Below are 23,787 nucleotides of genomic sequence, written 5' to 3'. Positions count from 1 at the left end.
TCTTGTATAATTTAAGTATGAGGAAGTTTGGAATGTACTAATTTTTTAATGTTTTAAGTTTGAGGAAGTTTGCAATGTTTGTAATCTTCTAACCTCAACAATTTCCTGGATTTTGCCAAGGTTAAAGAGCAAGTCAAAAGAGAATTTAGGAAGATAATTCAAATAGAGCAATTCTTTAGGAAGAGAATTTGGGTGACTTGGTCTTTTGAGTGAGATGAAGGTGATGTTTATTTGGAACAAAGCCTTCAGCCTTATTTGGAAGCGTTGGTCAGTGCCATATGTACAGAACTCTTCATATGGATGTACATAATACTATTGATTCTGTTGGATCAAAGCTAGACTATATAATTTTTTTCTTACAAAAATAGAAGGGAGTACAAAAAGAGAGTACATAATAAATTTATTCCAATAAGTGCTTGTTGCAACAAGGTTATTATAGTTAGACAGGAATTAATTTTGGAACAAGGTTATTATAGATAAAGAGTGAAATGCCTGAGCAAGATGTGTGCTCCAAAATGACATTTATACCATATATAACAAAATCAAAATGTTTTTGTTGCTATGCAATCGTATATACTTTCTTGCATGTACTTTCCTATCCCAGCTCTCATCAAGTGGTTTAAGAAAGTACCCTCTAGATTTCTGCAAAGAAATCTTTACTATGCACTTTCCACCTTAACATTGAATAGCTCCACAAAAATTGTTATTAGCATATACACAAGACAATTGTCACCACTTGTGTGGGTATACCTCAGAGAGTAGAATGGTCATAAGAAAGAATACCTATGTGGGTATACACCATTCCAATGACCAACAGAGTGTAGAAGTGGTCAATTAGACGAATACTTGCCTCCGCAAGGCTTCTTGCACTTCTCCCCTAATATTGCACTCAATTACTTGCCACTCTTCATAGGAGGAGGGATTCACATCTGCGCACAAAAAACATTGAATACTTGAATGAGAGAATGCAAACATAAGAAGGAATAATCTACACAAGAATCTCCTGAAATTTGTTTTCCCGTCTTTATTCTAAAACATTTATCCTTCTTGGTTTCTATCTTTAAAAAAAGAGAGAAGAAGAAGAGTAGACTGAAAGCTTTCTCCTTCCTACTTGCACCTGGATCAAAGAGTGGGAGAGTGTTTCTGAAAAAAGAGAGAAGAATAGGCTAATATTAAGGAGAGTAAACATGAAGAAGCATTCAAAATTTTCCCTCTATAATATTTTCCCCTCCTTCCTTGTACTTTGTCAGGCCTCTTTAATGCCATTGGCAGTCATTTTCTTCAAAAAGGTACTACTTTTAAGATGAAATCGACGGTTTTTTAATATACTATAAACTTTTTTAATAGATTTTTATATTCATTTAATAGATTTTTATATTCGTTTAGCTATTTTCCAACGTTATGTTGGCCTCTTGTGTTGATTGGTGGGCTTCTATTTTCTCTCTCTTCTAAAAGGCCCTCTAAATGACCTCCAAAATGTCCTAATGCAACAGATGCTAACCCTACAGTAGATTAGTCCCACCAAGTGTACCAAGAACGAGTCGTTGACTTCCAACAAAACAAAGGGGAGGATAGGTGTTAACTAGAAATTCGATTGCCAATCGTAGATCGTAATGCGCAACTTTGCGTGTGCACAACCAACCAATTGTTGCACTATTATATTAGAATGTATGTTAGTAGTATTCTTGTAACAGTTAACAAGATAGGCATACCTAATTGAACCAATCAATTTTTGGATATATGGATGTAAAGTCACAAGGAGAGGGTGAACTTGGCTCCAATGTAGCGTGACCTCAAGGGTGCAAGTAGAAAATACAAGAGGGGGGGAGCTCAGCCTCCTCCTGTGCATTGCTTTCTCCCTCTACCCCCCCCCCAACGCGTCTTTGCACCTCCCTCGATCTGCCAGGCCCCCCCCTCTCCCTTTCCACCTGCACCTGCCCCCCTGCCCCTCTCCCTCCTCGCTTCCCCCTCTCCTTCTTCGTTGTTCTCTCCCTCTTCTTGCGCCTCGCTTTCTCCCTCCATCCCCCCCTCCCCCTTGTCTTCGTTGTTCTCTCTCCTCTTCACCTACCCCGCTTCCATCTCTGTTTGTGTTTCCCCTCTCCCCTTTTCCTCCAGTGTTTTCCCCTCTCCTCCAGCCTCCTCTTGTGCCTCGCTTTCTCCCTCCAGCCCCCCCCTTCTTCGCGCCTCCCTTGCTCTGCCAAGCCCCCCCCTCTCCCTTTCCACCTACCCCTCCCTCTCCTCGCTTCCCCCTCTCATTCTTCGTTGTTCTCTCTCCTCTTCACCTACCCAGCTTCCAACTCCGCTTGTGTTTCCCCTCCGCCTGCCCCTTTTTCTCCAGCGTTTTCTCCTCTCCTCCAGCCTCCTCCTGCCCCTCACTCCCCCCCCTCCGTCCTCGCGCCTGCCTCGCTCTGCCAAGCCCCCCCCTCTCCCTTTCCACCTACCCCTCCCTCTCCTCGCTTCCCTCTCTCATTCTTCATTGTTCTCTCTCCTCTTCACCTACCCAGCTTCCAACTCCGCTTGTGTTTCCCCTCCGCCTGCCCCTTTTTCTCCAGCGTTTTCTCGTCTCCTCCAGCCTCCTCCTTCCCCTCACTTCCCCCCCCCCTCCGTCCTCGCGCCTGCCTCGCTCTGCCAAGCCCCCCCCTCCTCCAGCCTGCCCCTTTTTCTCCAGTGTTTTCTCCTCTCCTCCAGCCTCCTCCTACGCCTCGCTTCCCCCCCCCCCCCTCTCCCTTTCCACCTGCCCCTTTTCCTCCTCGCTTCCCCCTCTCCTTCTTCGTTGTTCTCTCTCCTCTTCACCTACCCCACTTCCGTCTTCGCCTCCCTTTCCACCTTCCCCTTTCCCTCCTCGCTTCCCCCTCTCCTTCTTCGTTATTCTCTCTCCTCTTCACCTACCCCACTTCCGTCTTCGCATGTGTTTCCCCTCCTCTAGCGTTTTCCCCTCTCCTCCAACCTCCTCCTGCGCCTCGCTTTCTCCCTCCAGCCCCCCCCCTCTCCCTTTCCACCTGCACCTGTTGCCCCTCTCCCTCCTCGCTTCCCCCTCTCCTTCTTCGATGTTCTCCCTCCTCTCCACCTACCCCACTTCTGTCTTCGCCTGTGTTTTCCCTCTCCGCCTGCCCCTTTTCCTCCAACATTTTCCCCTCCCCCCTCGCTTTCTCTCTCCAGTCCCCCCCCGTCTTCATGCCTCCCTCGCTCTACCAAGCCCCCCCCCCTACTCCCTTTCCACCTGCACCTGCCCCTCTCCCTCCTCGCTTCCCCCTCTCCTTCTTCGATGTTCTCTCTCCTCTTCACCTACCCCACTTCCGTCTCCGCCTGTGTTTCCCCTCTCCACCTGCCCCTTTTCCTCCAGCGTTTTCCCCTCTCCTCCAGCTCGCTCCGCCCCACGCCCTCCTCTCTCCGCCTACATCCTTCCCCCCTCCCCCCTTTTTTCCGTCTATGCCCCTTCCCCTCCCTTTCGCCTTCTCCTCAGCCCTTCCCGCTACCTCTCCTCCACCATCTTGCTCTCTTCTCCCCTGGAGGGTCCCCTAGGATCTTGGGGCTTCCAGTGGATTATAGTTTCTTCTGCTGCCTTCCGACACAGGGACATATCTTTTTGAGGAGACAGTAGCACCCATTCAGATATGTGTGGTGTTCCATCATTCCATACCTTCTACGCCAGAGAGTGACGTGATGATCTTCTCTTTTCCTTTGAGTGCAACCCCGGACACGAAGTGAGACTTGGAGTCGATGGCTGCCGCCATTTAGGGCAGTCAAGCTTTCACATCATCTCCACGATCTTTGCATCACTGATGTGCTCACCCACCTCTGACCCTTGGCTAGGATGGAGCTGGGGGAGGTCCAAGCCATAGGGACAAGGATGGGGCGATGGTAGCCTCTAGCCTAGAGGTGCTGCAATTTGTGTTCCTACATATCTCAGTCACAGTACCCCTCCCACCCTCTTATAGATACCTCCATTGTGATCGATCGAGTTTGGTATACATGGCAGATTAGAGAGATTCGAGCCCCCCTTGGAGGATTTCAGTGGCTACACCTTACAGAGGGTGAGGATGATTGGATTTTAGGCACAGAATTGCACATAGACCCCATCATCTGCAGGATCTTCGCATCACTAATGTGCTCACCCACCTCTAGCCCTTGGTTAGGATGGAGCTGGGAGGTCCACGCCATAGGGACAAGGACGGGGCGGTGGTAGCCTCCAACTTGGAGGTGCTGCAATTTGTATTCCTACATATCTCAGTCACAATACCCCTCTCCCCCTCTTACAAATACCTCCATTGTGATCGATCAAGTTTGGTACACATGGCAAATTAGAGAGATCCAAGCGCCCCTTGGAGGATTTCAATGGCTACACCTTATAGAGGGTGATTGGATTTTAGGTGTGAAAGTGGCACATAGACCCCCCACCTGACAAGGTGGCCAGGGAGAGATTCTAGTGGCTATGGGTATGGGAGAGATCTTGTCACGCGCCTCCACTGGGACCTGAGAGAATGGACTTGGCATGACTTTGCTGACTAGGAGGAGACATTGGCTATGTTGCAAGATTCAGATGCCAACGATTGATGGCACCTCGACAGCAGCAATACAATGGCAGTCACATAGGGCCTCTCACAACATTTCCTCTTAGATTTTTGGAAGAGGCTCTAGGATAATTTTCGGCCTAAAAAGATCACCCTCTTTCTCTAGCTGATGGTACACAGGAGCTTGGCAGTTGGCACATGGCAAGCTAGATGCAACGAAGTTAGCGAGGGTAACCACTCCACCTGTTGAGTCCATCAAGAGCATTTGGCTCGACATCGTACATACCCTCCACGATCAGTGGGGGAAGTTGTAGGGTGGTTTTGACAACATGCAGAAGCGACGGGAAGCTTTCTGGAGGCTCTGGCGGCCTAGCCCACAGATAGAGGTGGAGAGCCCACTTGGCATTATTGACCATTTGTGTGGTTGCCCCCCCCCCCCCCCCACCCCACCCCCCCCCCCTCCCCCCCCCCCCCTCTCCCCTTGTATGAGATAGCCTTCTCCTCATAGAGGGACCAACCGGAGGAGAAGTCTCTTTCCCCTCTTTTGATCCCCGCCCTATACATGAGGTGTGTTTGTATCTAGCGCATCGTGCTTGTATTTAGCCCTTTGTGGCTGTTTTTCCATTAACTAATAGAAGGATCTTTTACCCGGGAAAAAAAAGTCACAAGGGGAGAGAGAGAGAGAGAGAGAGGAGAGGAAATAAACACAACAATGAGTAGGCCTTCTGCATAGTAGAGCATCAGCTGCATGCAATCACCTTGTACATCTGCATGCAATACTCATAAATATACATTGAAAACTAGTCTCACTCTCGGACTTCTCCATTCTATGTCGGTAACGTCGGATTATTGACCATCTGGGTGCATTCCATTACTCACTTGCCCCCTCTTAATAGTGCTTAAGCACTGAAGCACTGACAACCCATGCTGACCTGCTGCCCTCCTGTCTTGCTATGTTGACCGCCAATAATCACAAACTTGCATAAGCTACAAGAATAGGAAAAGCAGGAAAAACAGAACTCATTGTTAGTGGTTCTACAAGCAGAGTCTTGGAGATTTTTATTTTATTTTTTGGGACTTTTTCCCTACAAGCGCTTCTTTGTGTGTCATTTGTGGTGTATGGCAGAATGCCGCATATACCGCCTTTCTCTGACTACACGTGGTTAGTTCTTTTGATTTCCCATTATTGGTCATGTCAGGACATTGCAACATCAATATTATGTGCTACCTTAACATCAATAAGTTTGAAAAGCAAAAATTATTGTCGGTGGTTCTACAAGTGTTTTCTTGCAGAGATATGCGTCAACCATGTTGAAAACAAAACTTGATGCTGGTGTTTCTGCGAGTGTTGGACATTGGTCTTCCATAAATACAAGTCATGAAGATCTTTGTATCGTATAGGCAAGGTAAGGACAAGGTCCACCTCACTCTCTTGAAAGTGACCTTTTCCATGTGTATCGATCTCTTTTAGCCTCACTCACTCTTATAATCAACCTCACACCCACGCAGCAATTACAAAGGGATACCATGTCATAAAGCAGACCAGTTCTACAAAACAAACAAAGTTCAACAAACACATAGGTGATGAGAAGTAATGTGAAGCTCCTTTGGGGGACAAGTATAATGCATGACTGAAAAGGAGAGTATGGATGATGACCTCCCAAAATACAAATGATTCTCCTCTTCTGGTTGCATGTCCCATCAAGCAGTTTAAAATGTAATGACAAAAATTCACGGCCACAAACACAACTGCATCCTCTGGTAGATTAGATCGTATCAAATTTGATTGGCTCCATCGACTTCAAAGGTGGCGTTTTGTAATATGCCGGGACTGTGTTGGGGAAGAACATCTGTCTCACACCCTCGGCCCTGATGATTGGATATATGATGTTTGCAGCTCCCTGGAGAGAAAACCCCACAAAAAGAATATTAAGTCTAATCATACCTCAGAAATCAATCACTAAACAAATCCTCAAGCTGCAATAACAAACCATGAGCAGGCGTGTTCCAAGCCACAGCTTGTATGGTGAAGGAAAAGGCACTAATAGGCGACCCACACCAAAGATTGCCACAGCGAAAAAATGTGCTACCAAGCTCATTGGGCGTGGATTTAAGCCTGATAACAGAGCCACAGGTCCAGTTGAAAACACTCCTCCTAAACTCAGGTAGTCAAAGCATGCCTGCCTCATCTCCTTCATGGCCAAATCAGGTGACGCACAGAAAACCTTGTAAAGAGCACCAGCCAAAGTATTTATGGTTGAAGCCACTGGCTGCAGCAAAAGCAAGAGAAACTTTGTTAGGGGTTATTACACACAACTTGCATTTCATGCATGTGTATGTAAAGAAAAAATGGAAACCATCTCAAAGCACCAGAAGTTGGTTGAAAATAAAGTTTGAGCACACTACCTTGCGCAACGTGTAAAACTTCTCCAGATAGTTACATAATGCTGCAGCATCATGCAAGCTACTCAATGGCCGTAGCAAGTTTTTAAGAAGTACTATGTCCGACAAGGCAACTGTCATTCCCCCTCCTGTTAAAGGATGTCGCATGTTAAATGCATCTCCCATAAGAAGTGCCCCTGGCCTTGGAACAGGCAAAGCAGGCATGCTTTTGTTCGGCATTGAGCGGATGTTGCCTTTCTCCACTGCAGCCAGAAATGCTGTTTGCAACTGCTCTGGAACCTGTCAGAGCCAAAAATGTGCTTTGAAAACAATTACGAATAGTCCAATTTGAATTTAACGTTGCCGCACTACAAAACAAAAAGAAAATTCTCTTCAAAACATTCAAGCAATTACAATAAATGAAATTTGTAGAGCCCAAAAATTTGGTGAAATCCAACATACTTCGTCATAAAAGTTTTTGCAAGAACAAAAGTCTCCTTTTTCATCTATAAACTTTGTCATAAAAGATTTAGCAAGAACAAAAGTCTCCTTTTTCATCCATGAGCAGATAGATCCTTGGGTTTACTAGTACCTGCCCAGAGGTAGCTTGGTCTTCCCCGCTGCCAAAGGCATTAAAACTTGAATAATAATGGGGGCGGGGATTTGAACTCGAGACCTCCCCTCCCCTCATCACTACACTACTCAGGTGTAGTTCTAGTATTGATACTGAGGTTAGCTTAACCAACTCTCTCTCTCTCTCTCTCTCTCTCTATATATATATATATATATAAATATATATAAATATATATATATATATATATATATATATATGGGCTCCGCATGGACCGCCAACACTCCCTTCAGTACAGTTTGGACTCCCCTTTTCTCCAGCTCTCTCACGAGGATACCAACCGGGTTATCCGATTAGATGTTCTCAGCCTCTACACCCATTGCACATGGATCACACCTTCAGAGCTCCCCACGAAGATGCACTTCTACAGAGATCACTTCCTCACACTCACTGAGGATGGATTCATCCAGCAGCCGGGCTACTTGAGTGTTCACATGTCCCATGCCATGTGGATTGCGATTGGCCAGATACAGGTTTCATCCCATCGTCTCAGAGTGGAGACAGGTAAAGCTGAGTGCATCTTCAAAGCCGGGAAGCTCATACGGTGTCACGTGCATCCCGCACTTTGATGCCACGTAGACATCTGTACAGAAGGTGCAGGACCTGGGATGGAAAACAGGTCCCATGTGAGCCTAGTCCAGGACGAGTCAGCCAGGGTTCCATCTCAGTCGTCCGAGGTCAGGTGTGCATTGTCCTGCACATGAAACAGAGCCAGTTCGTGCTGGGAGTCTCCCTCTGGAATGATGTCAGTGATTCTGTGTATCTGGTATGATACTGGATGCTAGATCACTCTGTAGACAATTAGGGTTTGCATATAGGAAAGGGGCCAGCCCATAGGGCTACCCCAAGGATTCTTTTGGGCATGGGGAAAAGTGTAAGACCACCCCCATAAGGGCCAAGAAGGCCCTGGCTGCAGCCATGGGAGGGCCATAGGAAGGCTGTAGAACAGCCCTAGGGCTCATGCAAGGGTAGCCGACTGGTTATCCAGCCCTAAGGGACTGTATGGCAAGTGTGGGGCAGCCCACACAGGCTGCCCAGCAGCCAATACATCATGTGCCTAGTGCCCAGCATTTAATGTAGGCATGACGCAAAGAGCTCTCACTGATTTCTTCTAGACCCGAGCTTCAAGGGTGGACCCACCCACCCTACTTGGACCCCAAGCTGATGTAGGAGCCCAACCCAGAGAGGTGACATTGGATAGAGTCACCAGGCTGTGCAGAGGTCGCTGACCTCAACCTAGATGCACGCGCCACCATAGGAGGATCAGGGGCATCATCTTACACCATCACAGGACTTCCTCACACCAGCTAAGCTTTACCACTCTGAGTGCCATGTTGCAACGCCCCATGCACGATATCTTAGGATGATATGTGACCCTTATGCTCTTTGTACATGGATCAGCCCTAGCATCTCAGCTTTAGCATTTTAGCTTTGTTATTTTCCTTCATTTTAGTACCCCAAACGGAATGGTTTGCAGGAATGCAAAAGCACTCAAACAGAATGGTTTGCAAAAGCGCTCAATGATGCTATATTCCATGGACATGATGTAATCCTTTTGGTCTCATAGGTCATTTTGGCCTTTTGTAAACGTTAAATAACTCTCTCTCTCTCTCTCTCTCTCTCTCTCTCAAGCATCCTTGTTTCCACACTACTTTCTGCCGGTAACATTGTGCTTATTGCAAGCTCTGGTATCTTGACACATTACAAGACTTTTGTGCATAGCGGGATCTTGCAGTAAACCTTGGGAAAACCATCTTGACTCAATTTCACCTACATGGGCAGCCCTGTGGACATTGCACAGTCATGTGTACTTAGGGGTCACTTTTACCGGACTGGTCTTCTCGATGAGCCATGCTACAGAGGCTAGACTGATGTGAGAGTCTGCTTCTCTTGCTCTCATCGAGAGACAATGCTTCCAAGCCCAATTCTAGGAGCTAAGGACCAAGGTGTGACTATTTTACACCTTGGTCACTCCGGCATTGATGTATGGAGCACCCTTTTGGACACCCGATCCCACAGTGGCCAAATGGTTGAAGATAGAGAGGCCATGCTCTCCTGTATGATATGCAACAAACCATCGATCCCACATGATATTATCTCCGCAAAGTTTGCTGCAGCACCCATGGTAGTAGAGGCACTATTCAAAACAGTTACATATTCACAAGATTAGTGTCATGCCTCCCAAGGCTCGCCCTACAGTCCTCCCAGCAGCTAGTAGAAGATGGGCACGAGTCATGGTATAGCCTAGTAGTATGCACCTGGCTCATGAGGCAAGGACTCAAGATGGATTGCCTCCCATCACTCCACTATGACCCGGACTCCCCATTCATCAAGCTATCTCAGGATGACAGGAACCGGGTGATCAAATATGATTTATTGAGACTATGCATACAAGATACTTAGATCACAACACATGAACCACTCACACAAACGGCAGTACTACATGGATACTTTCATGAGGCTTATAGAGGATGGTTTCATACTAAGGGCCAAATATCTTGATATATACATGTCACATGCCATGCGGATTGCACTAGGCCAGTTTTCTTTTGTACCATGATGAGCTTACATGGACACTATTGTATCACATTTGGTCTCATAGACCCATTGTGTCAAATCCCCACGGATCCCCTCGTGATCGATCTTGGTTCGAACTCGAATCCTGCAAACAAACGAACAAACAAACAAGCAAGGGGGTGCAGGCCTGACTCACCTCCCAACCATGACAGCCGTGGGCAAGCCCACAGTCTTGGCTGTCCCCATCGAGCCACGAGCTGAGCTAACTAGGATGACGTACCGACCAATCTCCTCCTTGCGACGTCCCATACCGCCACGAAGCTGCCCTCGCGGGCCTCGAGATTGCTGCTAGCCTCGGCTGCATAAAGCAGGTTCACGTCTGCACTAGATCCAGGCTCCAAGACCATAGAGCTCTCACAAACTTGCGAGACTCTCTATCATACAATAACTAACCTTGGCCACCCTTTTATAGGCTCTTGGCCGGTCATCGGGCGTCCACACTTGGGCGCCCGCCCGTCCATACTTGGGTGCCCGCCCGTTAGTATATCCCTAACTCAGCTCGTCAATCAGCCTGCCTAGTTCCAAGCTTCCCTAAGCCTCGAAACTAGTCTTGCATGCGTATAGCACACGGTAGATACCCACTGTGCACATGACATACTCCCCTTCCTCTAAGAGCTCACTCTTGAGCTCACTAAAAAGCCAGGGTAATCTCTCTGAAGAGAAGTCAATGTCTCCCATGTAGCGTCCTTCTCAACACGACAAAACTTGAGAACTCGAGAGATGTGTGGCAAGAAGCCCACGTGAGGAGTTTATAAAGGTTTCCCAAAAGCCAAAAATCTGCAAAAGCTAGGCTTAGCTTTTACTTTAGCTTTTGTGTTTTTTTTTCCGTGAATATATATATATATATATATATATATATATATATATATATATATATATATATATATATGTGGATATATATATTCTATTGTCTTTAAAAAAAATAAACATCTTGAAACCTTTGAAACCTTGGAGAGAGGGGATTCTTTTAAAACTTTTTAAAAAAAAAAAACTCCAAAAAACTGAAAGCTAAAAAAAAATGAAAGCTTTCCTTAGTGTTTTTTTTTTCTCCCCCCTGGATTCGCCCGTCGGCTGGTTGCAGGCGTCACACGTGTCGTGGTCGCCGTCTTTGCTGCTACCGGCTTGCTTTCTTGCGCCAATCTGCGCCTGCGCCTGAATGGGCTTGACATCGAGGCAAAAGCGTCGGCCTGGCTTGGCCTGGCGTGAGCGCTGGCCGGCCTGGCCTGAGCCGCCTGTGCTAGGCTGCGTAGGCCTGGGCAGGCCTGGGCGCTGCCCGCTTGGCCTAGGCGCCGCCTGGGCTGGCTGCGCTAGCCTGGCCAAAAGGCCACGTGGCCTGGGCACCCGCCATGCTTGGCCTAGGCGCCTTCAGCCCGCTAATAACCACCGCCTGTATACTCGCCAGCCAAACAAATGAACAGCACGTCTCTCGCTCTCTCTCTCTCGTTGGCCAAAAAACAACGAAAAGCATCATGCTTTTTTTTTCTTTTTTTTCTGTTTTCTCTCATGCGACTGCACAAACACAACTCCTCTTCCTTGCAAAAGCAATCAACCCTATTACACTACCATCTCCCATCAACATGGGGTTCTTTGATGAAGAAAAAAAACACATACCAAATCTGAAAACTGCAGTATGCACAAAAAAAACAGCAAGTTTTTTAATACATACCGTTCTTCGACCTCTTCTTCTCTACCTACCGACTTGCTCGTTCACGAGGTATGCTCTGATACCACTGTCAAATCCCCACGGATCCCCTCGTGATCGATCTTGGTTCGAACTCGAATCCTGCAAACAAACGAACAAACAAACAAGCAAGGGGGTGCAGGCCTGACTCACCTCCCAACCATGACAGCCGTGGGCAAGCCCACAGTCTTGGCTGTCCCCACCGAGCCACAAGCTGAGCTAACTAGGATGACGTACCGACCAATCTCCTCCTCGCGACGTCCCATACCGCCACGAAGCTGCCCTCGCGGGCCTCGAGATTGCTGCCGGCCTCGGCTGCATAAAGCAGGTGCATGTCTGCACTAGATCCAGGCTCCAAGACCATAGAGCTCTCACAAACTTGCGAGACTCTCTATCATACAATAACTAACCTTGGCCACCCTTTTATAGGCTCTTGGCCGGTCATCGGGCGTCCACACTTGGCCGCCCGCCCGTCCATACTTGGGTGCCCGCCCGTTAGTATATCCCTAACTCAGCTCGTCAATCAGCCTGCCTAGTTCTTCCCCAAGCCTCGAAACTAGTCTTGCATGCGTATAGCACACGGTAGATACCCACTATGCACATGACACATTGGGTCCTTTGAATACATTTAACCAACCAAAAGATGTACCTACCGTCTCGACAATACCTATTCCACGAATTCAAGAGTCAATCCCCACGTCTGCAATGTGGTTTTTACATATTAAGTGTTTTGTGCATATTGTTCACGAGACAGTGCCCAAGGATGTTCACACCTAATCGGTGTAGTTACACATGGGTTACATGTGCTACTTTCAATCTCATAGAACTTTTGGGTTCTTTTGTAGATGTCAAGATCCTCGTTAGTTGGTTGAAAAAGGGCAAGGATCAAGAAGATCAAAGCCAGTAAAACAATTCTTTGGGCAAGGATGAATGGATGAACGCAAAGAGCTTGAGGACAAGCTGTCCAAAGGAGAGCCAGTGCCATGGTGTCACCAATCCCCTTGATTATGACATGTGCTTACATGTTAAACTCACATATGACACGTGCTTACATCTTAAACTTACATTAGGGCTTCATGGATGGCATCCATGAAGAGTGCCAGTGCCATGGTGTCACCAATCCCCTTGATTATGACATGTGCTTACATGTTAAGCTCGCATATGACACGTGCTTACATCTTAAACTTGCATTAGGGCTTCATGGATGGCATCCATGAGACTCTGACTTTGAACATCTGCATGGATTTCATGGACGACATCCATGAAGAGTCCAAAGACATGGTTGGACGACTCTACATGGGCGACGGTCCCTAGGGTGTCATAGGGCTTCATGGGCAGCTCCCATGGACATATTGGTCTGGACACATGCTGTTCATGCAGCAGTCTTAGTGGGAAGAAACGTGACCACTCACTCAAGGCAGACATCGCAGCCTCCTTGTGGGAGCAGGCCTACCAGGACCAGCAGTGGCGAGCGCTTGTGTCTTGAAGCCAGCGGGCAGGCCGACACAGTATCAGGCACCCCAATTGAGCAGCAGGCTGAAGGGCAGACAGACCAGGCATGCTCAGGGCCCTTGCTGCAGCCTCACAGCAGGTCCACCAGCCAAGCTGCTGTAGACAAAGAAGGCAGGCCTGTATAAAGGGCCCCCTCCCCGTCTCATTCATCATCATCAGCATTGGTTGCAGCCAGTCTCCAACACTAGCACTGACATTCAGCAGCAAATCAGCGGCCAGCCCAATCAACATTCATCTGAGTAGAAGCCTTGTGTGATGAACTGGGTTGTGCCTGCTTGTAGGAAATTATTACTAGTAGCTTTCTTTCTCCTCAGCCTTAGCCTTGGTTTGGCAAGCTTGTAGATAGAGTTATCTGTTTTTTAATGTAATATAGTAGCAGAATTAGGTTTCTGTTTACGCAAGTGTCTTCTTTAAAGTCTTCATTCGCTATCTTGCTTCTGTTATTCACTTGCACTGTAGACAAAAGTCTTACAAAGCTTGTCCAGTGCAAACTGAGCAATGTGGATACCAAGTATCAAGAAGAACTTGTTGTCAATTTTGGCCATTACAAGGGGTCAGATGTCATGTTCAAGACATGCAGGCTGATCCTATAGCTGACCCTTGAGGGGCAACAGACAAAAGACAGAAATTAGAACCAAATTTGGAGCTTGTGCTACTAAGTTTGGGGCAGGAGAACCTTGTGGAGAGGACAGGAGGCTGTCGGCCAGATTTTGATGGGGTTTTTTCTGTCAGCTGCAGCAAATATGCGAATATTTGTCCTGGACCTAGCCGACACAGGTCTGCCAATCCATGAAGGCTTTTCCAGTCCTATAAAAGGGCACACTTGCTCATCATTTTGATTATTCAATCCCTCCTTGGGATTGGGTCACAGATTTAGGAATTAGATTAGGTCTTCTACCTTTTGATGAGGCAGCCTATGGCTGCAAGACTTGTACTTCCTTTTTGTACATTATGAATATACTGAATACTCAGCTATCTTTATCTCCTCTCTATCTTCTGTGTGCGTTTTGCATCAAGCATGTTCCAGGATGGTGTTTATGGCAGAAAAAAGGAGTCCCAAAGCTTCCACATGTTACATCAAACTTATGGATGACAAGTATATTGTGCATGACAAGAGTGATGGTGATGTTATTGTTGCTTCTGGCACACTATGCCATGGTTTGTACACAGGAGGCATGATTCTTATAAGAGAGTTATGCATAATGCATATTCAGTCGTTACTACACTGAAACCATAAGGGACACGCGTCACAGATCTTTGCAGGGTTATCAGAGGCATTTGGTATGAGGCGGGTATGGTACGCGCCTCAATAGACTCGTATTTTTTAGAGATGTTAGAGGCGTGTTAGAGGCGTCTGTTATATTATATATATATATATATATATATAAAATATAACAGACGCCTCTAACACGCCTCTATATATATATATATATATATATGTATATGTATATATATGTATATGTATATATATGTATATATGTATATATGTATATATATATATATATATGTATATATATATATATATGTATATATATATATATATGTATATATGTATATATATATATATATAACAGACGCCTCTAACACGCCTCTATAGAGAGAGAGAGAGAGAGAGAGAGAGAGAGAGAGAGAGAGCGTCTACTAAAGACCCAATGGGCCTATGAAACCAAAGTGATACAATAATGTCCATGGCATATCTCATCATGGAATGGAAAATAAACAGAAAGAAAACATAAACATAGCTATCTCACTAGGGTGATACAAAACTGTCCATGGAAACTCATCATGGAATACTGAGAGAGAGAGAGAGAGACAGAGAGAGAGAGAGAGAGAGAGAGAGAGAGCCTTGAGGGAGGCCCGAGGGAGAGAGGGTGTCACCTGGGTGTGTATGAGAGGAAGAGAGAGTGTGTGAGAGAGAGTGAGAGTGTGTGAGAGGGACTGCCTTGAGCAAGGTTTAAGCCTTAAGGGAGGGAGAGAGAGTGTGTATGAGAGAGGGAGAGACTCAAGAGAGAGTGTGTGTGATCCTTGAGAGCTTAGAGGGGCCCTTATAGCCCCCGTCTAGAGACTCAAACGGGCAAATCCCAAACGGTCAGAAATGGGCAGAATCCAAAAATGGTAATAATAAAAAAATCAACTATGCCCAGACGCCTCGAACGAAGCCCCAAATGCCTTAGAAGACTCGTACGCCTTGAACGTCTCTAACGGTTAGAGGAGCGCCTCGTAACAACTATGGAGCTTTGGCATCCCCGCTTCGGTCACTTGAATTTGAGCACTTTGTTACGCCTTTAAAGGCATGATATGGTGTCAAAGTTGCCACACCTTGAGGCCCAAGTCGTGAAGGTGTATTCTTGGCAAGATGCAATGGGCATCATTCCTTAAAGACGGATGTGTAAGAGCTGTCCAAAAATTACAGCTTGTGCATAGTGATGTATGTGGTCCGATGAGGACACCCTCTATTGGTGGTTACCTTTACTTTGTTACTTTCATTGATGACTACTCCAGGCATACATGGGTGTATCCTTTGAAGGGTAAAGATGGGGTATTTATGTGCTTCAGACACTTCTTGTCGATGGGTTTGGTCAGAAGCTTGGTACATTACGTGTAGATAGAGGTGGAAAGTATATGTCCCAAAGGATTTTGCTGCATTTATAGATGAAAGAGACATAAAACATAAGCTAGACTTTGTCTCTGTGCAGTAATCCTGGGCCTATTTGTGCCCCCTACCTGCTCGTCTCCATCAGTTTAGTGACCATCCCATTGCACAGGAGTGATCAATCTCTCCCAACTATTCTGCCAAAGTTAAGTCATTCGTTACAGATTAGACTGCTACCCTTGCATAACCATTAAAACTTTCAGAGTGACTGAAACAAACATTTGCAGCCTACATCTAGCAATGGAAGATTGAATATATCTACCTGAGGTGCAACCACAGACTTCAAGTATTTGGCCATCTCTCCACTAGCTATAGAGGGCACTTTTTCTCCAGGAATGTCGACCAAGCAACGCACTTCTGTACTGCTGATTGGATAAAACAAGATAGGAGATGGATCGGCAAGTATGACATGCCCATGGTTTGCATAAGGAAGTTCACAGTTTTCTAACACCAGTCCGACAAAGCATGAAGGCACTTCTGGCTGCATTCCAAAATACAATTATGCACACAAACTCCATTGTAAGCCTCTCACTCTCTCTCTCTCTCTCTCTCTCTCTCTCTCACACACACACACACACACACACAAAGGTACCTTTGATGTACAAAGTGTGCGCCTTAGGTTTGAAAAGCATCCATCACAAACTACTGTTAGGGGAGCATATGCCTCCAATTCACTTCCACCAGCAATTCGGTACTTGACACCCTTTACAACACCATCCACTTCTATCAGGGAGAGTACTGTTCCTTGTTGGAGTTTGACCCTAACAAGACACAACCATGGGCTATTAGCCAGACAAAAAGGTAAATATTTATGCTGTTGAAAACATCAAAAACAACACCAAAATGATGTTCACACATTGGTGAAATGCTATCTTTTTTTACAAGCTCCAAACTATCTGAATCTAGATTACTAGTGCTACTTGAATGAAAATCCAATAGTAAATCCCTTACGTAGGAAGCTTGGCAGCCTTGTTTCGCATCCTTTGAATGAAACGACCATTATGAAAACTCCGCCCAGCAACATCAAGTCCATAACCTTTTAGAGGATAACCCACTTTTGTATTCTTGCCCTCTTTGAAAAGAGCATATCCATGCACTCGTTGGGCATCAATCTTTTCCACACAATCTACACAGATGGCAAGCATATAGTCGAGATGAGTTTATTAACAAGGTAAGAAGGTGTTGTGTAATATTTTGAGGTAGTCTTTGCTTAAAAAAGAAGGCTACTTGAATTGCATTGTTGCCCATTGGCATGGTTTGACACCGGACAGGGTTGTGGGGCCACAATGGTCGTGATGGGTCTAGCTCACTGCCAGATAGGTACCATACGCTAATGGACCAGCGTTCCACACCCAGGATACCATATACCCTGCTGCTGAAACATGGTTGCTCCTCATAAAGGGGTAAATAAGTGTGAGTCTGGACCCGAGCACAATGATGATGAGCATGGAGCATTGATTCCTAACACATAGAAACTAATAAAGACAATGTGGTTGGAAAGGAGGAAAAGAAATACCTGTGAGACCCAACTCCACCAACTTGAGGTATCCCCCAGGCTGCAGAAGCTCTCCCACAATTCGATCCGGCTCGCTTAGATCTCTCTCAATCACAAAAACCTTCCTCCCATCCTGTCCCCCCAAATGGCCAAATGAAACAAAATGAACTCAATTCAACCTTGCTATTCATTCAATCCTTCGGTGAAATTTGGGCCTTTAAAAATACTGGAATCAGGCTGAATTGATATAAGAGTAAGCAAGGTGTAGTGAGACAATTGCCCGTACTTTGATATAATCTAAATCAGTGCTTTTTGGAAGCCCAAATCTTATCAAATAAGGTAAAAGGTGTTTCAAACTAAACTTAAATGAATGCAGTTTCCTTACAAATTTATGGACATAAGTTGGAAGCTCAAATCTCATCAGATTATGGGAAAATGATAAAAAAGGACAATTTTTGCCGACAATGTGACTAATTTAGGAGAATTATCCCCTTGGTTGGGGAGGGTAAGGGCAAATTATGCCTTTAATTTGGTACGGTTAAGCCTGCCAAACGTCTAGGTGTTAGCGTAATTACCTGTGCTACAATGGCGTGTTGCAAAAATTAGGGTTTTAAATCAAAATTTACTACGATTGTTAAGAGGTAGTACCTTTCCAAGCGTGTGCGCAAGGGCAGACCCAGCAACTCCCGCTCCAACAATGATTACATCAATGCCGTCCGCCTCTGATTCTGACGACTTCTCGTCTGCCGGAGAGTCCTGCAGATGAGTACCGTTTATCTTCGTGTCGTCCGGCGGTTTGTGCACCCCGGATAGCCTCCTGTTCCTCCGATTGACGGACCAGATTCGGACCGAAAAAGCTATGGCGCACAGCAGGAAAGCCAGGCCCAAGGGCATCGCCTGCACAGACCTCAGATAGCTCGCTGGAGAAGACATGCGCAGAGAAAAAAACCCCCTTACAGCGAATTTGAGACCGATAAAACGAATGGAAGATCGAGTGTCCTTGCTGCGAGATCCGCAGAGATTAGGGTTTCTGGCTCTGCAACAAAAAGTCTCTCATCTAGAATCAGCGAGGGAAGACGAAGGCGAAATCAAACCTGTTTTCGGACCACGGAGATGGAGAACGTTGCTTTTTTGCCACACATTTAGCCCGTTTGTATTGTACACCGTATACATAGAGTCACACATTTTTTTAAAATAGAAATAATTTAAAAAAATGTGTCAAGGAAGGACATTCACAGGTTGTCCGTCCCCCACACAAGACCAGTTACGTTTTTTGTCCGGCCATGATGAGATTTCTTGCAATGTGACTCAGGGTCGTTTTCTCACTCATGTGGCAGAGGTCGAATGCCAACTATCGACACTCCACGCAAGAGGCAAAAAACTTTCCTCTCAAGGCCTTGACTAGACAGATCTAAACTCACCCTAAGGCCATGTTCAAACATAAGGGTCAAATCTCAAGGCGTGGGGTGGGGTGAAAACAAACTTGCCCTCCCCCCATAATAACAGGCTTGAAACATCCCCACTTGGATGTCCCTATGTGCACCAATCTGAACATGTGCATGAACATGCTGACAATGTGCTCCAACGTCTTCTATCCCTCCAATGGCGCAACATACTCTACATAAAAAAGGATGAATAAGAATTTCATGTATTTAAAAAAGAGCTCAAAGAAATCAAGGTTTAGAAGACATGCATGGGAATTTACAAATCTTTAATTGCCCACCATGGAAAAAGCACTACCACTATATTCATGATGGGCATGCAAGTGTTTCATATCCCTTACCCACCTATTCAGTTTTTTAGCCTATATAAAAAACACTATGACCATGGAATTTAGGATGGATGTCCAAGATTGTGGGTCCTTTGCCCACCCATCCAATTTTTAAAGCATTTGTAAATGGCATAAGAGTCAATTATATAACCTTTTTGGCAAAAGCTTGTGATCTTTCTTTTCACTAATGAAATATGAAGAAACGTAGGTTTGCTTTTAAATATTATTTGTAGCATACATGGCAAGCTTGCATATGCATCTACACTGGCCTCCCATGGATGAATGGAACAAGGAGTATCCTTCTTCCAATGTATCTTGTGTGTCAAATTGATCAAGTCTTTTTTAGATTGAAACAATTGTCTTATGCAACTCTTCTGCTTTTTTGGATTGAAAGGCTTATGCTATGCTATACGATGGGATATTTTCATAAATGTAGCAATGTAATGTTTATTGGACAATCTTTCATTGTTATTTACAATGCTTTTAAGAGTATATATTCATGAGTACATCAAAATGCATACATAAGAAGTATCCTTTTATGGAATGAGGGTCTCATAGTATTATTTTATGGATTGAGGGTCTCAAATTATATTAGTCAATGAGATTTATCTATCTAATGTATCTATGATGTGAATTTTTTGCTCAAGTTTTTGACACACGTTCGATCAAAAACATGTGTGTGCGCCTGCCTATATTCGTCTACAACAACGGCTTTGTTCTTTTTCATTTGGAGTTATCGTGTTGGGTCAAGTGTCGAGTTTTCTTGGATCTCAATAGACTTTCATCTCGGGGGATTTTCCTGGGTCTTCGTCAAATGTTCTTGTGTTTTCTTGTAAATACCTCATGAATTTAATCTTGTAAAAGGCTAGGATTTGGTTTTTTCTAAAAGCCGTGTTTTTTAATTATTACTAACTTTTTGGAAAGCTAAAGTCAGGGCTTAAGCTATTTAAAGCTTTGTTTCTATTTTTGAGGAAGAGGAATTAGGCTTGTAATTCATTGAGAAGGAAGAGGAATTAGGCTTGTAATTCATTGAGAAGGAAGCGTGATTTTCATAATAAGAGAAGAGGCCAAGGATTTTTATAAGCTTAAGGAAAAGCTTTGTTTTTTTAAACTTCAGTTCTATGTGCTGTTGAAATATACAAGTGAATATGGTGTGTGTGGAAACAAGCTCTTGGATAGAGGCTGTAAAAGAGAAGATGTAATTGTAAAAGAACCTGTGAAAAGGTGAGAAGAATCTACTGGGAGAGAATAAAGGGTAGCATGAGAGAATTTAGGAGTGTGAAGATATTCTGGGAGATATTCAGGGAAAAGAGAAGAGGTGGAGAGAATCAGGCAAAAGGTGGAGATATTCTGGGAGTGAATCATGGAGAAATCAATGGGATTTGATGCTTGATGTAAACTCTATAAATTGAGGCATAGCCCTAATGAGAGTTTACTGGTTTTTGAGTATCCATGCCTACATTAATCTATTTGCTAATTACTCACTAATTACGTCTTAATCATTTACTAATCACTTTGTTAATAATGTTGATTCTAGTGTATGATCCACCATAGCTCATCATTATGCTCAAATTTCAACATGGTATCAGAGCCATGCCTAGAATCAATTAGGTTTATGAGCCCATTAGTTAATTAATGAGGATTAGTAGATAATTAGCAAAAAATCAAATTTTCAGTGAGTTTTCCACTTCCCCCTTCACCCCCAGCCAGTGGAGGATCTCTAGCACCTTGCACACTCTAAATTAGGGCACAAGCTTCTAGCACATGGTAGCTAACTTCTTTGGCTACAAGCCCATCAAGAAAACGTAGCAAACCGCCGGCGCTATCAGGAGAAATCGACGTTTTTTCCAGCGCAGTTTTTTCTGACAGTTTTGCAGATCTTGTGCTCATCAGATCAACTTGCTTCAATTCCTCTTAGCCCAAGGGGTAATCAAGCATGCTCTACAAGCTGGTGAAGACAGAATTCAATTTCATCAAGTCTACATTGAGATCAAAGCTCTTCATCAAATCTGCAGTGACTTTGGTAAAACAGAGATTAACACTAGTTCTGTAATTGGACACTAAAGTGTCCTGAGGACACTAAAGTGTCCTGAAAGTTAGCATTTTTCTTGAATTTTTGTGGGCAATCTATTAAGAGTTTTGAAATGCTTAACATCCACAGATGTTCCTCAAGACCCAAAAAAATTTTGAGATTTTTTAAATTGCACTTTTCTTAGCTTTTGCAAGGCAATATTTTAATTTTCTTAGACACATGCTGATAAAACGCATGATTTTTGCTGTTTTCAAAATAGTAGTAATTTGTACATAACTTTTAGAAGGGACATAGTTTGATCATGAAACTTGGCTTGATGGAAAGCCCATGATATAAACTAAATCTTGGAATCATCAAACGATAATTATTGGATAAATTTTTGACTCGCTAATATTGAAATGATGTTTTTTATACAGGTGGAGCATGAATTTTTCTCCTTCCATATGCAAGCTAATAATGTAAAACTTGAGGTGCACCCATGTTATATAGGGTAAATACTACTTTGTTTTGAATTTTCCAAAACTTTAGAGCCACTTTTTGGGCCTCTTCTCATACATGGCCTTTTGCGCAACCTGTTTTTAATACGTAAAATGTCTAATTATGAGCCTAATTTTGATTTTCATCAAAGGGGAAAGCTGTGTAAGTGCATTATTTGTTGTAACTATAGGTGTAGACTACTTGTGCAAGCATAGTTATGATTAGTTTTTGAAAAAAGATGATCAAATTTTGTATTTTTGTTTTTTACAGTTTTTTTTAGAACTAGGCGATAAGAACCTACTTAAGTGGAGGCTAAGTTAATGTCATACACATAAAATTATGGCTTATTTATCTCATCTCAAGCATGAAAACCAATAATCAACATTCTCATTGATAGGGCTACAATTTTTTTTAGTGGCGTGATTGAGTTTTGATAATACGCGTTACTTTTGCTGATTTTATACAACTTTTTTGGAAAAAATTCTAGGAAAGGAAAATGATTTTTTTGGTGAACTTCTACCTCCTTGGACTGATGTATGCTATCAAAATATCTTGGGAAAAATGCTATTGATATCATTGGATTTTTTTTTTGAGAGAATGATGCTTGCATATTTGGAAAAATCCTGAAAAATCCTAAAAAATGTTCATTTTCAAGACATATGCTACTTTGTTGCTTATGTACTTCCAAATAAAAAGGCATTTTATATGTTTAGCATTTTTTACATAAGCATAGGGTTATGTTCTACATGCCCAATGAAGCATTTTGGTTTTTAAAGCCTACATTAGGAGTTTGATTTTTTTTCGCAACCCCCAAAAAAGGACACTCAAGTGTCCTGTTTTGGTACCAAACTAGTGTTAAGCTTTCAATATTTGGTCAAATCTTGTGTTTCTTGGCTTAATCCTCTACTAGACTCATTGCTATTGATGCCTTTGAAAGCATTTGAGCTCATTTGAAGTGGAAGGCACCAGATCTGGACTCCCCGCATACTCTGTTTTCTGCACACAAAACAGAGCATTAATTTGCTAATCAGTGATTAATCAGTGCTAATCACTGTATTTTGGTGCAATTGAGGGTTCAAATTAACCATTAGGTATCTGATACAGATCCCTATAACTTCAGATTTCAAATCGGAGTTGGTTTGATACTCCAACCATCCCGTACAAATTGGTTACCCTTAATTTAATGTAATTTCTGGTGATTTTATGCTGATAAAATTATTGTAATCATCTATTAAACAACAGATTGAGTTGTAAAAGGGTAGACACTGCCCTTGAATCTTGAAAGTGGATTAAGAGGTAAGACCCCCTTCACATCACCATGAGTTCAGCACACGAAATAGCCAAATTTAATGGGGAACAGTTTTATACATGGCAAACAAAAACCATGTATTTGCTGATGAGGAAAAATCTGTGGGGATTAGTTGAAGGGAGAGATGAATGCCCAGAGAGAGGGGAAAATGAGTGGAAGAGTAGGAATGAAAAAGCATTGGGACTTATTGCACTCAGTTTAAATGATGAAATCATTCATCATATCACCGGGATACAGTGGGCAAAAGATGCATGGGATGAACTCTATAAATTATTTGGTACACAAGCAAAAAATTCAAAGATAAATCTGTTAATGCAATTCTACAAATTGGACATGAAGGAAAGTGAACCTTTAATCACACACTTGAACAAATATAAAAGCATTAAGCAACAACTGGCAGAGCTATGGCAAAAAGGTAGAAGATGATGAAGCATTAGCTGTACTTCTGAAGAGTGTGGACAAAGGAGATTATGAAAACATTGTAGCAACACTAAAGAATGTACCTGAATTGAAGATACATAAGATAGAAGCAGCTCTACTAGAGCAAGAGAGCAGAGGCAAAGAGAAGAAAGGGCTCGACTCAACAACAGGAGAGGAAAAAGCATTCTTCACCCGAGGAGGATTCTCTCGAGGACGAGGACGAGGAAGAGGCAGAGTAGGAGGGAGGACCTTCACTTGCCACAAATGTGGAAAGCCAGGACACATAGCGAGAGACTGCTACAGCAAACCCAGTGAAGAAGGAACGACATCGGCAAA

The 23,787-nt window shown here is 44.0% G+C and overlaps 1 protein-coding gene across 1 annotated transcript; it reads right to left on the bottom strand.

Moving 5' to 3' along the window:
* Positions 1-5,793: 5,793 nt before the first annotated feature.
* On the bottom strand, positions 5,794-18,630 carry LOC147626583 (squalene epoxidase 3-like). Its single transcript, XM_086816638.1, has 9 exons — positions 18,537-18,630; positions 18,091-18,445; positions 17,464-17,575; positions 16,899-17,073; positions 16,540-16,708; positions 16,210-16,428; positions 6,918-7,193; positions 6,503-6,781; positions 5,794-6,412 (listed from the first exon to the last, which is right to left on the bottom strand). Exons 2-9 carry the CDS (start codon positions 18,373-18,375, stop codon positions 6,278-6,280), a joined length of 1,650 nt encoding a protein of 549 aa, XP_086672764.1. The 5' UTR covers positions 18,376-18,445; positions 18,537-18,630; the 3' UTR covers positions 5,794-6,277.
* Between the last annotated feature and the right edge of the window lie 5,157 nt (positions 18,631-23,787).

Source organism: Cibotium barometz, chromosome 22, assembly GCF_041138505.1.
Source record: "Cibotium barometz isolate CiBa-2024 chromosome 22, ASM4113850v1, whole genome shotgun sequence".
Lineage (NCBI taxonomy): Eukaryota > Viridiplantae > Streptophyta > Polypodiopsida > Cyatheales > Cibotiaceae > Cibotium > Cibotium barometz.
This window is presented reverse-complemented; position numbering and strand designations above follow the sequence as displayed.